The 18,015-nt window shown below is 53.8% G+C and overlaps 1 protein-coding gene across 13 annotated transcripts in view; it reads right to left on the bottom strand.

Moving 5' to 3' along the window:
- PXDN (peroxidasin) overlaps positions 1-18,015 on the bottom strand; it is a 72,180-nt gene that overhangs the window by 43,586 nt on the left and 10,579 nt on the right. For all 13 annotated transcript variants that reach the window (XR_016387427.1, XM_022561435.3, XM_030760365.2 and 10 more), the window contains exons 2-3: positions 4,608-4,679; positions 3,356-3,427 (exon numbers count right to left, since the gene is read on the bottom strand). Coding sequence is in view for 12 of the 13 variants with exons in the window: in XM_022561435.3 (XP_022417143.2) it covers positions 3,356-3,427; positions 4,608-4,679 (144 nt within the window). In the remaining variant the exon portion in view is untranslated. The remainder of the gene's footprint in view (positions 1-3,355; positions 3,428-4,607; positions 4,680-18,015) is intronic.

The following is an 18,015-nucleotide window of genomic DNA, read 5'->3' as shown; positions in this document are numbered from 1 at the left end:
TCTTGGAGGACAGCTTATGAGCAGCTGACAAAGCATTTGCTTCGAAGCCTGAAGAAGATAAAATCATTTCCCGAAAAACAGGTCAAATGCATTGAATATAGGCTCCTGTAACTGATACAGTTTCAAAATGCCCAGAGATAATCTGGGGAATAGAAATTACATACTAAATTACGAAGACTACATATTCTGTTTTCCACTCAGAATCCCGTTCTCCTACAACAGAAGCAACCAAGGCTGATCAGAAGGGGCACCCGATGGGCCCACTGCCTGTTTCTTATGGCCTGCACGCTAAGAATGGTGCTTATGTTTCTAAATGGTTAAATATTTTGAAACACATGAAAATCACGTGAAATTCACATTTCAGTGTCCGGAAATACAGTTCTGTTGGCACACGGCCATGCCGACTCAGTTACTGTGGTCTACGGCTGACTTTGTGCCCCATGGAAACACAGACGTATGGTCCTCAAAGCCTCAAGCGTGTACTGCCCCGTCCTTTCCAGAAGAAGCTGGCCAGCTCCTGAAGGAACCCATCAAGGGTGAAGACTTTCACACCAAAGTATCCAATTCCACCAGAAACACAAAACCATGTGTGTGGGGTCCACCCATTTGTCCTGGACTTCAGAACACATGTCCACCGCGGCCGTATGTATCAGACGTGGAGACACCTGCCCCGGGCATTTCTCCATCGCTGATGTGGGCAGAGGGACGGATCAAAATCCACACCTTTCCTATAGTGTCACTCAGGCAGATCCTTCTCTGCACACTGGATGCTCGGTGGCTGGGCTCTCACCTACCTACCCACTTAATAAACGATACCGCTTTGTCTCAATGCTTGTAACGTCGCCTACTTCATTTCCAGGACATGCGTTTTACTTAATAATATTTGGTGCACGGCCCAGTCTAACAGGACCTGATGTGCTGCCTTTAATCGCTGCAATCCTTCCAAGCGTTTTCCCTTCTCTCCCTGCGCAAATCTGCTGAGGCCACTTCAGCAAGAACTACAGGCCTTAACACAAACCAGCCAGAATTCCCCCTGAAACTGAGGCCCAGTGCCTGAAAGAGGCCTGGCACAGACATTACGCCTCCAGGCTGCCGGGTCTGAACCCTTGAACTGCCACCTACTGGCTGTGTGTCTTGAATAAGAATTAACGTTCTCTGCCTCAGTTTCTCCGTATGTAAGATGGAGTGAATAGCAGTACCTCACAGGATCACTGAAATTCAACAAATATATAGAGAGCTTTGGAATAGGGCCTCACACGTGCAACTCCTGTCCAGGTGTGAGTTGTTTCTCCTACTGCTAACCCTATAGGAGGTGAGTCTGAACAAAGGTTTCTGTGCCTGTCTCTTAAACACACACAAGCAAAACAAAGTATCAACACGGACATCACCTTGCATGCACTTCAAGAAGATGAGAGTAAAGGAATCCTGTCAAAGAGTACATGCAGTTGAACCAAGCTAGGACGTATGAATGCATGCTGGTAAGGACACTGGAGCGTAATCTGTTTTCCTAAGAATAACTCGGTATTGATCATGATCTAACAGTAAATCATACATAATTTTCTACTTCATCAGAGAGCTGACCCTTTGAATATGAGTTCTAACTACCTCAAGGGTTAACTTTCATCATCCGGAAAGCTTAATGAAGGCAAAGGTGTATTCCTTACCAGAAGTCACTGGAGCTCCAACACGTAAGGAACACTCAACCTCCAAAAATACACTTTGGCACTGATTAGATAAATACCAAGGCTGCAATAATCAATAAACTGTGGAAACCTTCTTAAACATTTAAGATGCATACCGCACGGTCTCCTAAGTCAGTGCCTGTCAGGATGGACCCTCCCGATGTGGTCTGGGAAGTCGGAGGAGAAGGCTGGGTCACGGGACACCTTCCCGCCACAGCTGCATCCCTGTCCTGGTGTCTGTTCTCACAGCGGTCCATCACCGCCCCCCCCCCACTGCTCAGCCCATCCCGGTGACCCTGGAACCTACCGCGTGGGTGTCTCGGATGAGTTCAGGTGGGAGGGGGAAGGGTTGGCACGTGGACGCCTTGACAGGAAGCCCGTCAACAGACGAGGTTTAAAAGTATTATTTTTAAAAACTGTCTTAAGTGAAAAATGAAGTATCCCTAACTACTAGGGTAAATGATAAGTTGCTCTTAAGTAATTCAAACCAAAAAAATAAAGTAAAAAATTTCTTTTCTTAGAAACAGACTAAACACGCACACACGCACTGCAAATACTGGCTCTCAGTTAACGGACTCTGCTTCTAAGAAGTCCAGGCTTTCTTCTGGAGCTTACACAGCACTTAAAATCAAAAACCAAAACAAAACGTAAGTAAATAAATGAAAAGACCTTTCCCTCATTTTAAAAATGAGCAACAAAGCTCAGTGTGAACATTGTTAATGAAAAATCAATACACGGCACCAAGAGTGGTGGAGGAAAGTGTGTAGACACGACACTTTCAGGTTCTTTGTGGACGAAGATGTATTTAGTAAAGAGTTAATGTTATCTCTTGCCCATAACCACTGTCTCACCTAAACTCAACAGGACTTGGAGACATCCAGGTTCACTTAAGCCACACGTTTCCCCCCAAATCACTGATACCAATCCGTCATTAAAATGGGTCTAGCTGAACAGTCCTAAAATTAAGCGTAATTTCCTCAATGCACATGATACTTACTTCTAATCTGTTAGAACCAGCAATGTATTCAGTGTTTTGTTAAAGTTTCCAACTTCAAAATAAGTGCCTGTGAAGGTACTGAACCAGGCGAGGTCACTTTCTAACTGCAAAAGTGACTTCAACAAGCAGATGTTTTAAATGCTAATAAACTCATTAATTCAAATCAATTTTTAAAGGTAGAATAAAATTTAACTACATAAAAATAAGAGGTGAAATCACTTGGCGGAAGATAGGGAAAATTGGCAGGAATTAGTGACATTCCAGAGGGATCTGTCATTCCCATCTCGCATCTCGCCCATCCCTGAAAGCTCAGATCCCACAAAATATGTCAGCTGCTCACAATGGCGGCTGAACGTAACTTATCACCTTCCGTCTCCAGAAGCGTCATAATTACCCGAGAGTGATTTTCAGAGGCTATAGTTTTTAATTTTATTCAACCAATTTTACTTAAGGCTTAGCAGATAAACATTAGAAATCACGTAAGGTAGCACTTTATACTGATAACAACTCATTTTAAAAGTCCCAACCAAATTTTCACTCACCTTTCGAAAATAAAACCTCTTTTTCACATGAATGTATTTACAATAATTCATGAACAGTACAATATTTAGCTCAGCGAGTAAACAGTCCAAATACAGGTAACAGACTCTGGTGTAAAGAACTTGTCATGACTTACAGGTATTTTAGATTCTCCAAGTCTTCAAATGACCCATCAGGTATACTCTTGATCTGATTATTGTTGAGAAGCCTGTGAAAGAAAGTCTCAGTAAGAATTTAAAAAAAAAACACGCTTCTGAATTGTTATGATTAAGCCACAGCCCTAATACCGACATTCGCTAAATGCAAATTAACACAAGCAAGAGCACTGCTGGTGCTGGATGCTCCCAGCTGCAGGTTTCCTCAGGGAGCTGGTCCCTATCAGCGCACACTGCTGCAGCTCTGCATACAGCGGAGAAGCAATCCCCTCGCTCCTGCACAAAGACGTCTCTCTTTATCCTGCCGTCTCTTCCATTTCCCCGCCAGCCAGCTGGGAGGCCCTCGCGGAGGTGCAGGGTGTCCCGGAGGTGGGTGTCTCACCATGGAGCTTTCCTTTTCACAGGGAGGGAGCTGGGGGCCGAGCCGCCTGTGCCCCCCCCACAAGGCTTACACGGCAGTGGTGAACGTTCCTGGCCCCCAGGGCCTGCACAGAACAATCACCTCCTGGGGCGGAAGGGCCAGAACCCGTCTCCGCCCACAGCATTCAGCACAGCCCATGGCAGCCTGGAGTTGGGGTCTAAACCCTGGGACACAGCTGGACAGCACCCCGACCCCACCAGGGCCCGTACTAGCTCAGAGGAGGGCCGTCCCCTCGACCCTGCAGTGGGAGACGTGACCAGCACAGGCCTGGATCACACCCAGACGATGGACAGGTTCACAGAGGTCAGATGAGACACACGGGGACAAAGGTCATGACGGCCACCAAGCCTGGGACCCAGTCCTGGCATCTTAACGAGCAAATTCCTCTGTCAGGCTCCACGGCAAAACCTCTCAGCCATGCCCACCCATAGCGGGCAATAGGGTCGACGTCCCTCAGCCTTCGGGATCTACCCCCAGGGGAAAGGTGTGATGATTTCTGAGACCCCAGCCTCGGGATGTACCCACAGGGAAAGGTGTGATAATTTTTTTTTTTTTTTTTTGCGGTACGCGGGCCTCTCACTGCTGTGGCCTCTCCCGTTGCGGAGCACAGGCTCTGGACGCGCAGGCTCAGCGGCCATGGCTCACGGGCCCAGCCGCTCCACGGCACGTGGGATCTTCCCAGACCGGAGCACGAACCCGTGTCCCCTGCATCGGCAGGAGGACTCTCAACCACTGCGCCACCAGGGAAGCCCCTGGTGTGATAATTTTGATATCTCTTTTCTACCGGCTCCTAGTACAATGTTTGGACTTACAATGTGTTCAAGTTTCTCAGCCCCCTGAAGGCCCCCGGCTGGATCTCTCTGATTCTGTTAAAGCGAAGATCCCTGTGAAGAGACAAGAAACGCATTTACGGACAGAAATCTGCGATTGTCACTAGCTGTGTGTCATCTTTAAATATTCAGTTTCCAAGCAGCAATAAGGCATTTAAGAAATTAAACCTCCCTGTTCATTCCTTGGATGCATCAACCCTGGGCCAAGGCTAACAAAGACATGAATATCTGTCTGAATGACAGGTGGACGCTCTCACCTCACAGAGTTTGTTTAAATAATAATTATGGGGAGATAACAGGTTCCTTGGTCACCCATCCATCCATCTCCGCCAGCCCACGGGAAAGCTCAGGGCTCAGTGTTAAGACAACACACAGGACGGATTTTGCAGGGCCTCACGAAGGGAGTCACCCCTGGAGCAGGCGTGGAAACACTGGGGTTCCCTCCGGTAACCTCTGAGCTGGAACTCGCTCCCCCAGTAAGGACATTTAGCCCGAACGCTCAGAGCCACAAAGCTCATTCAGCATGTGAGCTGGAAAAACAAGGCTCTTTCATGTGTGCATCTTAACATGGTAGGTAAAATTAAATGCAGAAGTAGAAGAGTGGACGGAGGGAGGGCCTGAGCAGCCCAGGAGAGACCAGGGCCTGAGGCAGAAGCCGGCCCAGCCGCAGGAGACGCGCGGACATGGGGCAGGCCTGCGGGGCTCAGGCCGGGGCCAGGAGTGCCGGGACAGAAGGTCTGCTGAGATGCCCGCTCCCACCCTCCCCCAGCTTGACGTAAAATCTATCAGTTGACCAAGTATGAAAGTCACTGACAACTAAACACAAAGACCCCTTTCTTGACGAAAGAGTCTTAGAAAAATTAAAATTCCTTCCTCACAGGCTGAACCCCTTCCATCACAGCCCAACAGGGATCATGACGGGCTGACTGTGTCCCCACCAATTCACAAGTTGAAGCCGGACTCCCAGGATCTCAGAACGTGATCTTATTTGGGGATAGAGTCCTTCCCGAGGTGACCAAGTTCCAGTGAGGTCACAGGGGTGGCCCTGGTCCAAGACAGCCGGTGTTCTTGTAAAAAGGGGAGATTTGGAGACGGGCACATGGGGGAAGGCCAAGGACGGCGGCAAACCTCCAGAGCCGGGCGGCGGGTGGCGTGGAGGCACGGCCTGGCTCAGGATCCCCCTCGCGGCCACAGAAGGAACCCGCCCTGCCAGTTGACCGTGGACGCCCAGCCTCTGGGACTCTGGGAGAACAGACTCCTGTCCTGTCGGTGGTGCTTCGATAGGGCGGCCACAGGAAACTCCCACGGGTATCCTGGTCCAGGTCACGAGTGGACATCTCTCCTACGATATTTACTGAGCCCTTTCAGTGTTCATCATCTTTTCAGGAATCGGATTATGTTGACCCGATTCAACAGCTCTGACTGATGACAGAACTGGTTTGAGTTTGCGGTGGAGGCTTCTCGGAAAGCGCTTGTTTGAGTGGCTGAAACCACCGTGTCGGCGTCGGGCAGCGAGTGCAATGCACGGCCTTCGGGCATTTGCTACCTCGCTCTGGGTCAAGTCCTCGGGACCCAGGCAAACGGTCAGCACCTGACCCTCACCCGGGTTCACTCTCTTTGGAGACCCTGTTGCCCACCAGCATGCTCCCCCAGGACCCCTCCTCCCCTGCACAGACAGGCTTGCTTTCTAATAAAGAGTAATTTACGTTCATATTCAGAACAGAGCGCTTGGCCCCCTTGGGGGGGAGCTGGGAAGGGGAGGGCAGATGGGGCCAGCGCCCCTGCGGATCCTAATGCTCCCCGCACTTCCTGCTTTCTTCTCGACTTCAGAGGGCCAAGGTGGCCCTGTCAGCGTCTGGTTCTGTCCCCCAAGAGCTTAACACTGGTCCTTCAAGCCGCCCTCATGCCCTGATCCTAGCGCACCGCCAGGTCCGTCCACTTTCCCCGGACAAGGTGCAACATCAAGCCCACCTCCTTCTCTCCTCTACCACCAACGCTTGGCCAGGCCCGGCCATGTCTGCAAACCTGACCTCACTCCTGGACTGGACGCCGTCCATGACTGCCCAGCCCACTGCTCCCATCACCGTAACAAAACTCCTGACAGGGATTGTGGCGGACTTTCCGTTGGGCCCCGTCCACCCCTCCTAATGCTTCAGGCCCATGGGCAGCCTGCATGGAGGACCCAGGTCCCCCGAGCAGGGATGCAGCCTGCAGACCTCTAAGTGGACCGTGTGCCCAACCCACTGCCAGCGCTGGGTGAGGGGCCTTTCAGGGCAGCCACGTGCACCTCCACGTGGCCCACACGGTGCATCACAGCCAGACAGAACTTTCGTTTCCATTTCCTGCAACACATAAACGGTTCCAAAGCGTTATCACTAGTAAGTAATTAACTGTTCATCGAGGCGCGTCTGGAGGCCACATCCCTGCCCCTCACAGCTTGCCCTCCTCCCCGGTCGCTCTTCGGGGTTACTCTACCTCACCCTTCCACTGTTTCCTTTGGAAAATCTAAGCAAATAGAACGTGTGTCTATTTCCCTCCCTTTCTTGCACAAAAGGCAGCTCACTGTGAACACGCTTCTCCTCCCGGGATAAACTGCGGAGCTTCCTGCAGCCGTGTGTGGACACGCCCGCACCTCCTTCCGTGCAGCGACCGCGGCCTGTGCTCGGGCCACCTGGGAGGGCCGCTCCAAGCCGTCACGGGCAGTACCCGGGACTGGCTCTCTGGACCCATCAATTCACACTGTCGCTGAGGTATTCACGGAATCGATTCCTAGAAAGGCGTGGCTGGGCCGAAGGATAAACAGGCGTCGTGACAGCTGACATCTCTGGGCTTGCTAAGTGCCCATCACTTCCATAAACACGTGGTCCACACACGCCACGCGCTGTGGGAGCCCGGCGTCGCGCGGGAGCGGGTGACCTGCGGGAACCAGGCCCGGGCACTGCCTTCCATCCTCTGCTCCCAGCATGCGGCTGAGCAGTGAGGGCTCCAGGAGGCTGGAGGCCGGGGACAAAGCAGCCCAAGGGCGACTGCACGTCCAGACCAGGCGGTCAGGCCCCCCAGAGCCAGGGGCTGGTGCAGCCCGCGAGCAGGCGAAGGATAAGGGCAGGCTGTGCACTGCGGCAGGGAGGGACACAGTCGGCGGGGGAGGCCCCAGGCTGAGAGGCGTGGCCACCGCTGATGGAAGGGGCCTGGAGGATTAAAGTGACAGTAGGCGGTCCGGTGACAGGCCTGAGGGCCCAGCGGCAGGCACACTCACCACGCTTCCCGCGCTCACCTCCACCTGCCTAAGCACTCGGAGCCCTCGCCAACCACATCCCTAAGGGCTGACTCGGGTGCGTCCGTCAGAAACACGGCGCCCAAGCACGGGGTCTCCCAGGCCAGGTCTGAGCGGCGCGGATGTCAGTGGGACCGGACCTCACCCCGCCTATGCCTGCCAGCTATGCTAGGAAGGCAAGGCCCGACGCCCCTCTTTCCGGGCAGGCCCCAGAGCAGTGTCTGCAGGGAGCAGCCTTGAAGGATGGGTAATGCCACCTCCGGTCACCCTAATACTTGCCCACCGCTCCCCCTAAAAGGGTGGCCTCCCCAAGGTCAGTGCTTCTCTCCTCCAAGGGACGTGAGGGCTCAGGAACCAATGCCCTTGTCTTTGACCCCCAGGCCCCAGGAAGGAGAGAGAGCCTGAACGTCACCCCCTTGACGGGAGCTGTGTCTCTAGGTGGTAAAGTGATGGGTCAGGTGTTTCTGGCATCACCCGCTTCACTGCAGAGTTGGGTTCACCTACGTTCACGACACTCAACCACAGGACTCACTTTTAGTCCCCCCCGCAAATCCAGTACTGATGCTGCTGATTTTTAAAATATAATTTAACGCAGGGCTTCCCTGGTGGCTCAGTGGTTAAGAATCCACCTGCCAATGCAGGAGACACGGGTTCGAGCCCCGGTCCGGGAAGATCCCACGTGCCACGGAGCAACTAAGTCTGTGCGCCACAACTACTGAGCCTGCACTCTAGAGCCCGCGAGCCACAACTATTGAGTCTGCATGCCGCAACTAGTGAAGCCCGTGCTCTGCCACAAGAGAAGCCACCGCAGTGAGAAGCCCGCGCACCGCAACGAAGAGTAGCCCCCGCTCGCCTCAACTAGAGAAAGCCCGCGCGCAGCAACGAAGACCCAACGAAGTCTAAATAAATAAATAAATTTAAATATGTGTGTGTATATATATATAATTTAACTCAATTCAGTATTTACTGAGTAGCTTTGAAAAAACAGGGGTCACGGCTAGAAATCACAGAATGTTGAGACACTATGATACATGTATTTTTTTTTATTGGTTTTCATCTCTTCCTCCTTTCACATACAACAATAGAAGAAATAACTAAAGGAATGAGGGGGAAAGGAAACAGGACAGATGGAGAAGCAGACGCTGGCGGCGGGTTGCAGGTCTGGCTCAGAGTATCCCAGCCGCCAGTGTAAAGACAGCCTGATCAAGTACACGATCACGAGCTCCAAAGAGCCCTCGGCACGCTGCCCGGGAGAAGTGAAGCTTTACCGATGCTAAGACACAGGCAAAGCTTCTCACAAACACTGGGCACGCAGGTGTACCTCCCGAGCACAGGCCTCGTGACTGGCTCTGCGTGTGTGCCGCCCCCTCCCTGTGAGCACTGGCAGGACTTCAGCGTGTGATTCGGGCGAGCAGTTACAGAACTTCATCCTGTCCATGCAAGTGCATCCTTCCGGCCTCCGAGGCCTCCCTGGACCCTGATTTGTATCAAGGACTCACTAATCCTCCCAGGAGTGTGTCACCTACAGGTGTCATAGGCACACACTCTCCTTCTTCACTCAAATTACTGAAATTTAAAAAAAAACAAAACAGGGGCTTCCCTGGTGGTCCAGCGGTTAAGAATCCGCCTTCCAACGCAGGGGACGCGGGTTCGATCCATGATCGGGGAACTAAGATCCCACGTACCGCAGGGCAACTGAGCCCGTGCGCCACAACTACTGAGCCCACGTGCCACAGCTAGAGAGAAGCCCGCACGCCGCAACTAAGACCCGATGCAGCCAAATAAATATAAAAAATTAATTAAAAAACAAAACAAAAAACCAAAATCAGAAATGTAGGTCAGCAAAGGAAAAAGCAGCGTCCGATGGTGAATAGCACGTGGGTCCCGGTCAGAGGTTGGGGAGAGGCCACACGGGGCCAGGTATTCTGGACGAGGGACAGTGACAGAACCTGCACTTGCACCCATCACAGGGGGACAGCCCTGCTCCAGCGGGACCCAGGGCCTGGACACGCCGTCTCTGCATGTGCAGGGTGCTCTCGGACACCGGATGGTCCAGCGTCCACTGCAACAATATGACACCCCATCCCTCCTGAGGGCCCAGGGTGACCACGCGTCCTGGCTGCCTGTGAGGCCCCAGGACACAGCCCTCAGCCCCACACCTATTAAAAACCGCTTCACTTTCAGGAGTGGAGCCGTCAGGGGCCAGGAAGTCCTGGCTGCTCAGGTTCTGCCCCTCGTCCTTCTTGCCGTGGCACGAGGTGACCCACAGGCGGCCTGAAGGGGCGAGCTCAGAAGAGTCACAGAGGTCAGCGGTTGACCCGCCACCATGGCAAAAAGCCAGGTTGCTGGGTCTGCTTTTTCCTCCCGCTGTGCTGTAGCCTCTTCCGCAAACACAGAAAACGTTATGTCGTCGACGTGGCAGCAGAGCCCGGTTGCCAGGGAAACGCCTGTACTTATCGGTGACAGAGCGGCCCTTGTGCGGTCAGTTGTGCAGACGGCACTCCGGGCCTGGCTTCTTCGGATGACGTCCAGGGCACCAGAGAACAGGCGGGCCCTCCCCACACAGGAGCCTCAGGGCACAGGGAGAGGGGCCCCGGCCGAATCGTGTCCCCCCCCCCCCCACCGAGGGCTGGCGCTCCCGTCGAGGGGAGCGGGCGTCGGGGTCTCTAGAGAACTTCCCTCTAGAGCCCTCCCAGGAGGTGGGTAATGTGCAGGCCCCTGGGTGCCGGGGGTGCCCGATGGGCGAGTCCTTTATTCTCCAGGAACAGCTCTGAATTTCCTGCTGCGTCTGCTCTTCATCCAGAACCTCAGGTCCCAGAAAAAGGCCACACGGACAGAGGAGGGACGTGGGTGCTTGCGACACAATTCGCTAAGTGTTTCATCTTTTTGTCGTCTCCCCTTCCAGGATGTAAGCACATGGAACCAGGGGCCCATCTCTTGGCTCGAGAGCACGGAACCTGCTTGGAGGGGCTCCCTCAGTGCTGCTGACGGACGGACCCGGGATGGGCCCTGAGCTGCTGCCGTCTCCGGGCCAACGGGTCCTCCTGCGCGGCCGCCTCCCACTCCTGGGGAGGGGGACTAAAACACGGCTCGGGGGTCGGCAGCCCTTCACACGGGGCGGGGGACGCACTCCGAGGGGCAGCAGCGTCCAAACTCTGCTAGGCCCTCAACCCACCGCCCCAGCTCAGCGTCCTGAAGGTGGGACCTGAATTAGGTCAACTCTTCCACCTTCTGAACCTTCTGATCAACTCGGTAAAGTCTGGTTCACTGAGTCATGTGTATGAATAAAGAGAAAACGGGAAGGCAAAAAAAAAAAAAGCCATTGTTTTCTCCTGATAGAGAATTTTTAAAACACTGAATGGTTCAAAGCCCAGGACAGAAAACTACTTCAAAAGAAAACGGACTTTAGGAAATAAACCAAGGTATTGATTCATCCAAAGGAAGCACACATGGAAGAGCGTTTACTCCGGTTTTGGTTTTAGGTTTCGTACAGCTAAAAAGAGAAGCGAGGAAGAGCTTAGAGTGTTTTGGTAACTGGGAGTGAGAAGTGAGCTCCCACCTCGGAGAGGACCCTGGTTTCCACCTGATGGCCCGCACAGACCACGGGACGGCCAACATGTCCGTCACCCTTAAAGCGTCACTGCATCACTGCTGCTGACAACCGAGGGCAGTTCAGTGCTGGAGGGGGGGGCTCTGGGGACAGCCCTCAGCAAACAGCGTTCAAGAGATGCACTGCCCCTGCAACCTCTCCAGCCCGCCAGGAGTCAGCAGGGACGCTGCTCATTTGAGGACCATTCGGTTCATCGCCTTGCCACTGCACTTGGACCGTTGGGTCATTTGTTAAGAACCTCCTTGGTGTCACCATCGCCGGGCCCCCAGGGAGCACTCAAGGGGCCCAACTCCAGCCCAGATCCCATCCCTCCCCTCCCAGAACCGGGGAAGGTCCCAGAGGAAGGCGCAGCTGGCTGTGCTCTGAGACCAGCCACGTGGGCCCAGGCAGTGACCCTGTCCCCTAAAAGGCTGGGCAGAAAGATGGTGGGATTCGGTCCCACACGGTCTCCATGGCAACCCCTCCACTCCATTGTCACGGCTATACAGCCGAAGGCGGTGCCACAGTAAGGGACCTGCTCTGATCATGCACAGCTGTGATCACACACTGAGGTTTGAAACTCAAAAAACTACGACATCAGGAAGCACTACTCTTCTGTTTTCAACTATTTAAAAATGTAAAATGCAGAGTTCACAGGACAGCAAAAGCAGGCGCTGGCTGCTCCGGGTCTGGACAAGGGTGCGGTGAGGCAGGTGTCTGCCCACCGTCCCAGGAGATTGACTGTTCCTGGGCCTCCGTGTCAGGAGCATCGTTCTGGGCCACGTGCAAATGTAAAGCCTCCCCCCCACCGCCCCCGCACCGCCTCACAAATGAACAAAATGTATCTACTGGTTCACGCACTGCAGGCTGTGTCCTCTGGGAAAAATGCCCAAACTTCTCCCATGGCTGTTTAAAAAATGAAATCAGTGTTTTTCTTGCTTTCCAGACCAAAAAATGGCCATAGCTGTGTACCAAAGACTTCTCTCTCCCAAGGCCCTTTCACGGCATCCCAGGACGCCCCCATGCAGGGGGCGAAGCCGAAGATAGCAGTGCAATTAGGGGAAAAGGCCCCCCTCTGTCTCTCAAGCAAACGCGGAGCCGAAACAACAGCCTGGACGAGCGTGAAATCCGTTCTGCCCAGCGCGGTGCGTCAGTGAAAACACGGTGGCCTGACGCCCTTCTAGAGAGCAATAGCCCAGGAAGCAGTGCGCACACACGCCAGCAGAACCCGGCCCAGGCGTGGGAAACGGAGCTCCGCTTCTGCCGGAGGACAGGAGCAGGTGCGGGTGAGCGCGTCTCCGCATGGGCGGGGTCTCTGCAACACCGCAGCTCCCCTGTCCCCCGCAAGGGGTCTCGGGGTCTCTGCCGGGCCCGGCTTCGCGCTCCAGCCCGTGGAAGCCCGAGGGGCTGCAGGGGTGAAGACACGGGCCTGCGCCCTGGTCTCGCCCTGAGCGGCCACCGCGAGCCTTGCGCCCATCCAAGGGGCCTCGAAAGCCTTCCGTCCAGGTCTCACGTGGGACATGGGAGGAATCTGTGCATGTGTGCCCACGTGTGTCCACAGACACACCTCCTCCAGGACAGGGCGCCCCAAGAGCTGCTCTGCGTAGGTGGATCAGTTTCCGAGTCGGGCACCAGGCAGGTCCAGATTCAAATCCCTGCTCTGCTCTTCCCTGGCTGTGCAATCCTGGACAAATGCCTTGACTTCTCTGATCCTTCCTCGGTTTGCTCATCTGCGGGATAAGGGGATGATGTCCCTGCCTCTCCTGTGAGGACCACATGAACTGAGACCAGCGAAGCAGGAAACGGGCCGGGGACAGGACCAGAGAGGCGGCAGCAGGTGGGGGTGGTGGGCACAGGTCACAGGTGCACCGAGTGCGCGGCAGCCCGGACAGGGACGGGCCGCCTCCCGCTGGCGTGCGCGGTAAGCCTTCATGTCACACTCAGAGGAGAGGTTCAGAGAAGGCAATTAACTGGCCTGAAACCACACAGCCCACCTGGGCAGCCTACAGGGGGGCCGGGGGCCTCATCCTCCGCGCCAAAAGCGTGTCCCCGAGACCCCCCCTTCCCCAGGCACAGTCCCACCAGCCCCCATCAATGTGACCTGAAGACATCAGAGCAGCGCCCAGCAAGCCCCAGTTTCCACCTGGTGAAGATGCAGGCGCGGCTGGAAAGACTTGTGTGATTTCAGCACAGCATTTCTCTGGGGCGCCAAAGCCATCCCAAGTCCATGTCTAGAAACCCGGCCGTGTGAGACTTCCCTCCCACTGCCCATCCCCCAGCAGGTCTCTACCCAGTGAGGAGTCCACACCGCGTTCCCAGGTCCGACGCCCCCGGATCAGCACACTTTCAGCCGCGGCAGGTGGATCCAGCCAGTCTCAGCGGCTTTCCTGGCTGGTAACCACGCCAGCAAGAACAAGGGATGCTGTACACCACGGGGAAGACTCCACGGGCCAGCTCCGGAGACTCACCTCGTTTACCTGATGGTGAAACCGCTGGCATGGGCAAGTCCTATTTACAGCGGAGTCTCATGCAGAAAGAATCAGAATTAGAACAACCGCCCGGCGGGACGGGCAGACCAGGAACCACCAGAAGAGACGCCAAAGCACCTGCTGACGGGCCTGGCCTCTCCCTGGCTCCGCACGCGCTCAAGGCACCATCCACGCGCACGGACCCCGACCCCGCGCCCTGCAGGGCTGGTCAGACTAAATGGACGGACACCAGCGGCCCAGCATGTCCACGGCTTCCACCTGCCGCCTGCCGGGCACAGACATCAATCAGCCCACAGCCGTGCTGTGGCCTCACCTGGAAACCAGACGCTCAGTGAGTCAGGACGGAGACCACGTGCCTGGAAGACGGCCACCTCGGGGTGAGCGGGGAGAGGCGCACAGGGACCCACTGACACCACCCCTGGGTCACCAAGGTGATCCGGGCACAGAGGAAAGCTCACAGACGGAGAAGCAGATGGGACAGGTGGAGGGAGGGGCAGGGTGCACACAGGCACACAGGTGTTCTCCTCGTGGAGGGTCAGGACATCAGTAATACAGAAGTAAGTCCATGGACGCCCTGGGAAGAGACAAAGTTTCTATGCCCCAAGGGTTATGGGATGCAGGATAGAAAGTATTTTTCTTTTCCTTACCGTGTTAAAAAATCTTAAATGAACGATCACGCTTATATAATAGCACATAACTAAAAGATGTTTTTTTCCCTTTCCTTGTTAAACGTAATTTTAAACAAAGTAATCAAGTTTTGGGCTCAAGCAATAAAAACTCATTCAACAACTTGCAGCCTCGACCAGGAACAGAGGCGCCACCACAGGCGTCCAGGTGTCCAGGTGTCCGCGCTCCAGCCACCCCCCTACCCCACCTCTGCCCTCTCTGCTTCGTTGGAGCTCTGAGCCTCTAATGGGCTTTTATGGCTGCCCTGGACCCTCACAGCACAGCCTGCCAGCCTCAGCTCCACTGCTGACTGTTTATTCCCTTAGTATTTTCTAGTTCCTGTTCCCCAGAGAGACATCTGTCTGAACTAAGCCTGATCACAAGTAACCGGCCAGCACGTGGACTGACTGTCTTGGATATGGTGTCCACCTGGATCCAACCAGCTATGGCTGAGAGAACCAGGGTCATGCGACACTCGACACGGACCGGCATCAGTCAGGGTTCCCTGGAGAAACAGAACCAACAGGACGTGTGTGCGTGTGTGTGTGGGGGGGTGTGGGTGCGCATGTACAGAGAGAGACTGAGATTGCTTTCTGTTAAGGAAAGACTTATTGTGGAAGCCGGCAGGTCCACAGTTTGCAGGTGAGCCTGCAGGATGGATCCCCAGGGAAGGGCCGCCGTCTGCTCCCAGGGCCGTGTCCTGCTTTTCTTCTCTTAAGTCTTTCCACTGATGGGGTGAGGCCCACCTAAGCCGTGGAGGGCCATCTGCTTACTTACTGACTTAAGTGTTCATCTCCTCTAAAAACACCTCCGCAGAAACCTCTAGAATAACGTTTGACCAAATATCTGGGCACTGTGTCCCAGCCAAGTTGACACATAAAACTAACCATCACCCAAGCGTGCTGAGATGTACCCTACTTGTTACAACAAATATTATAATTTACACGATTGAATGGGCTGAGTTTGTTCTTACAGAGACAGACAGAGCTTACTCTTTGAGTTCAGCAAAATAAACGGATAAATCATGTTATCCCACTGGGCGTTCGTCCAAGACTTAGCCAACTGGCAAGCGGACAGTCACAGAACCCAGCAGAAGCCAAGCCCAGGAAGTAGATTTCAGGCTCTACCAAACAGATTGATTTTTGCCTGTTGCTTTTCTAACAGCCTCAAATCAGACTGCGTTGTAGTTACCACCACGGAGGAAATGGATCAAAAACAGAATCAACAAACACTGATACCAAATAGTTACCCTCCACCAAGACACTCCGGGAGCATCTAACCTAGGAGGCTTCCTACATACACAGATCTTGAGTTTTTAGGAAGACGGGATGTGCAAGCCAAGTTAATTACTGAATGAGAACACATTTCTAGGGTGTAAGTGATGTGGTTTCCTCAACCAGGACGAAAGAAGTGTGGGGCAAATAATAAACCCCAAGGAACTTAAAGTGGATGGATCAGAGGCGAGCCCTCAGGAAAGGTTCTGAGGGGAGGGGACACGAAATGGAGCCTTGTGAAGGGAGTAAAGGTAGACCTTAGCCGAGGTGGTCCCTCCTGAAATTTCCCCTTCGCTTTCATTAAGGGGATCCCACGTTGCCAGCCTGACCCGCCTCACCGGCCTCTCCTTGGCAGGGATGCTGGCGCAGTCCTCTCCCTGTGCCCTGATGTCCAGACTTCTTATGGTCTCACAGTCCTTCTCCAGTGAGAAATCGAGAAGCCTTAATGCAGCGCCCACCGTATGTAATGCACTGGGTTATCTCCAGCACCCAGGTACTAGTCCAGCAGGATCCTTGCAAGAACTGAGAAAATAATCACTCTGATCATTTTCTGTTGGACTTCCTTCTCTCACAACCCAGCTGAGCAAGGCTGCTAGACACGGAACTCTGAGAAACCACAGAAAAATGGGAAGAAGGCTTCTCTAAGACTAGGGAAAATGACGAGGAAGTTGGATTTTAAGCCAGTGCGTTCTGAGTTTAGGAGGAAAGAGGCTTGGGTCTAAGAAAGTTCTTCCCAGGCGACCTCCTTTCTATAACCACCCTCTCCCCTTGCTGGGCTTCCAACCCCACCCCTGAACCACGGGGGTGGGACGGATTGGGGACAGGTCTGCATCAGGATAGAGGCGCACAGCCTACACCACAGACTCTGCCTCATGGCAGTGGGGTCCACACATCTCAGCACCAGTGCCTGACACTTACCAAGGACACCAGAAAGGGGGGCGGGGAGGGACAAACAGACGGGCAGATGGATGGATGGATGGATGGATGAAGCCGTAGGTGGTTATGGAAGGATAGACGCATGACTGGATGAATGGATGGACAGATGGAATGGCAGATGGATGGATGGACGGACGGACGGACAGATGGACGGGCAGATGGAAGGGCAGATGGATGGATGGATGGGCGGAGAGATGCGTGGGTGAGTGGATGGAAGGCGTGACACAGGCATTGACCTAAGAAAATTACACATCAAAACAACACGCACAAGGAAACAAATGCTCAGGAGCAACATCTGGCCACCCACTGCCGCGCCAATACCAACATCCTACATGTCTGAATAAGTAACAACGATGACTAACTGCACCCACTTTAATTGCTATTTTTAAAAGTTGAAGTGCCGCTTAGCTGGTTATGGATTTTTAGAAATATTGTTTCACTCCAGGAAGTGACAAGCCTAATCTAGGCTCTTCCCCTAAAGGAAGCCGTGACCAGGAAAAGAAGCATAAATTTAACCAGCGCCACAGATGAGCCCGCATTCCTCGGGTGAATGGCTCCCCCTCTCGCACTTGTCTGCAATCTCATTTCTTTCTGAGTAAAGAAATCTCCCGCCTGAGGGCTGTGTCGGCCTCACTTTTCCCCACAGAAGGGAACATATCAATCCAAACGTTGCAGGGGCAACATCTTCCCATCTTTACCAATCCTAGCCTTTCATTTATTTAGAGTAACTCTGAATTTCCATTCACATCCTTAATTCTTAGCAAATAATTAACATTAGATCTGGCAGGAACGGCATTTTAGAAAAGTTGGGAAAGGCAGGAACTCGATTACGGAGCGTTTCCTGGGTCCCATGAAAGGCACCTTCTGGGTGCAGCATCACAAGGGGAGTTTAGATGCTTCTTAAACACTTGGGTTTGGCCTGGGAGAGGGCGCGCCTATCTAATAAGCACTGAAAACGAGCCTGGTGGTATTTCCTGTTTGCATCGCAAGTACCTGCTTCAATTAAAGGAGCCCTGGTGTCCTAGCTCTCTCCCGCTGCCTGTCTTCCCTCCTCTGGACTCCTCCGGTTCACGTCCGCAGGGTCAATAAACCCAGATGTGATGATAACAATAGCTTCCCCAGCAGAGCATCGACCAGGCAGGCTGTGTCAGGAGTTACACAC

The sequence above is a fragment of the Delphinapterus leucas genome, chromosome 13, assembly GCF_059928025.1.
Source record: "Delphinapterus leucas isolate spDelLeu-1000000601 "Yukka" chromosome 13, BTC_Dleu_Yukka2, whole genome shotgun sequence".
In the NCBI taxonomy this organism is placed as follows: Eukaryota; Metazoa; Chordata; class Mammalia; order Artiodactyla; family Monodontidae; genus Delphinapterus; species Delphinapterus leucas.
Note: the sequence above shows the minus strand (reverse complement) of the source record. Positions and strands in the feature narration are given on the sequence as shown.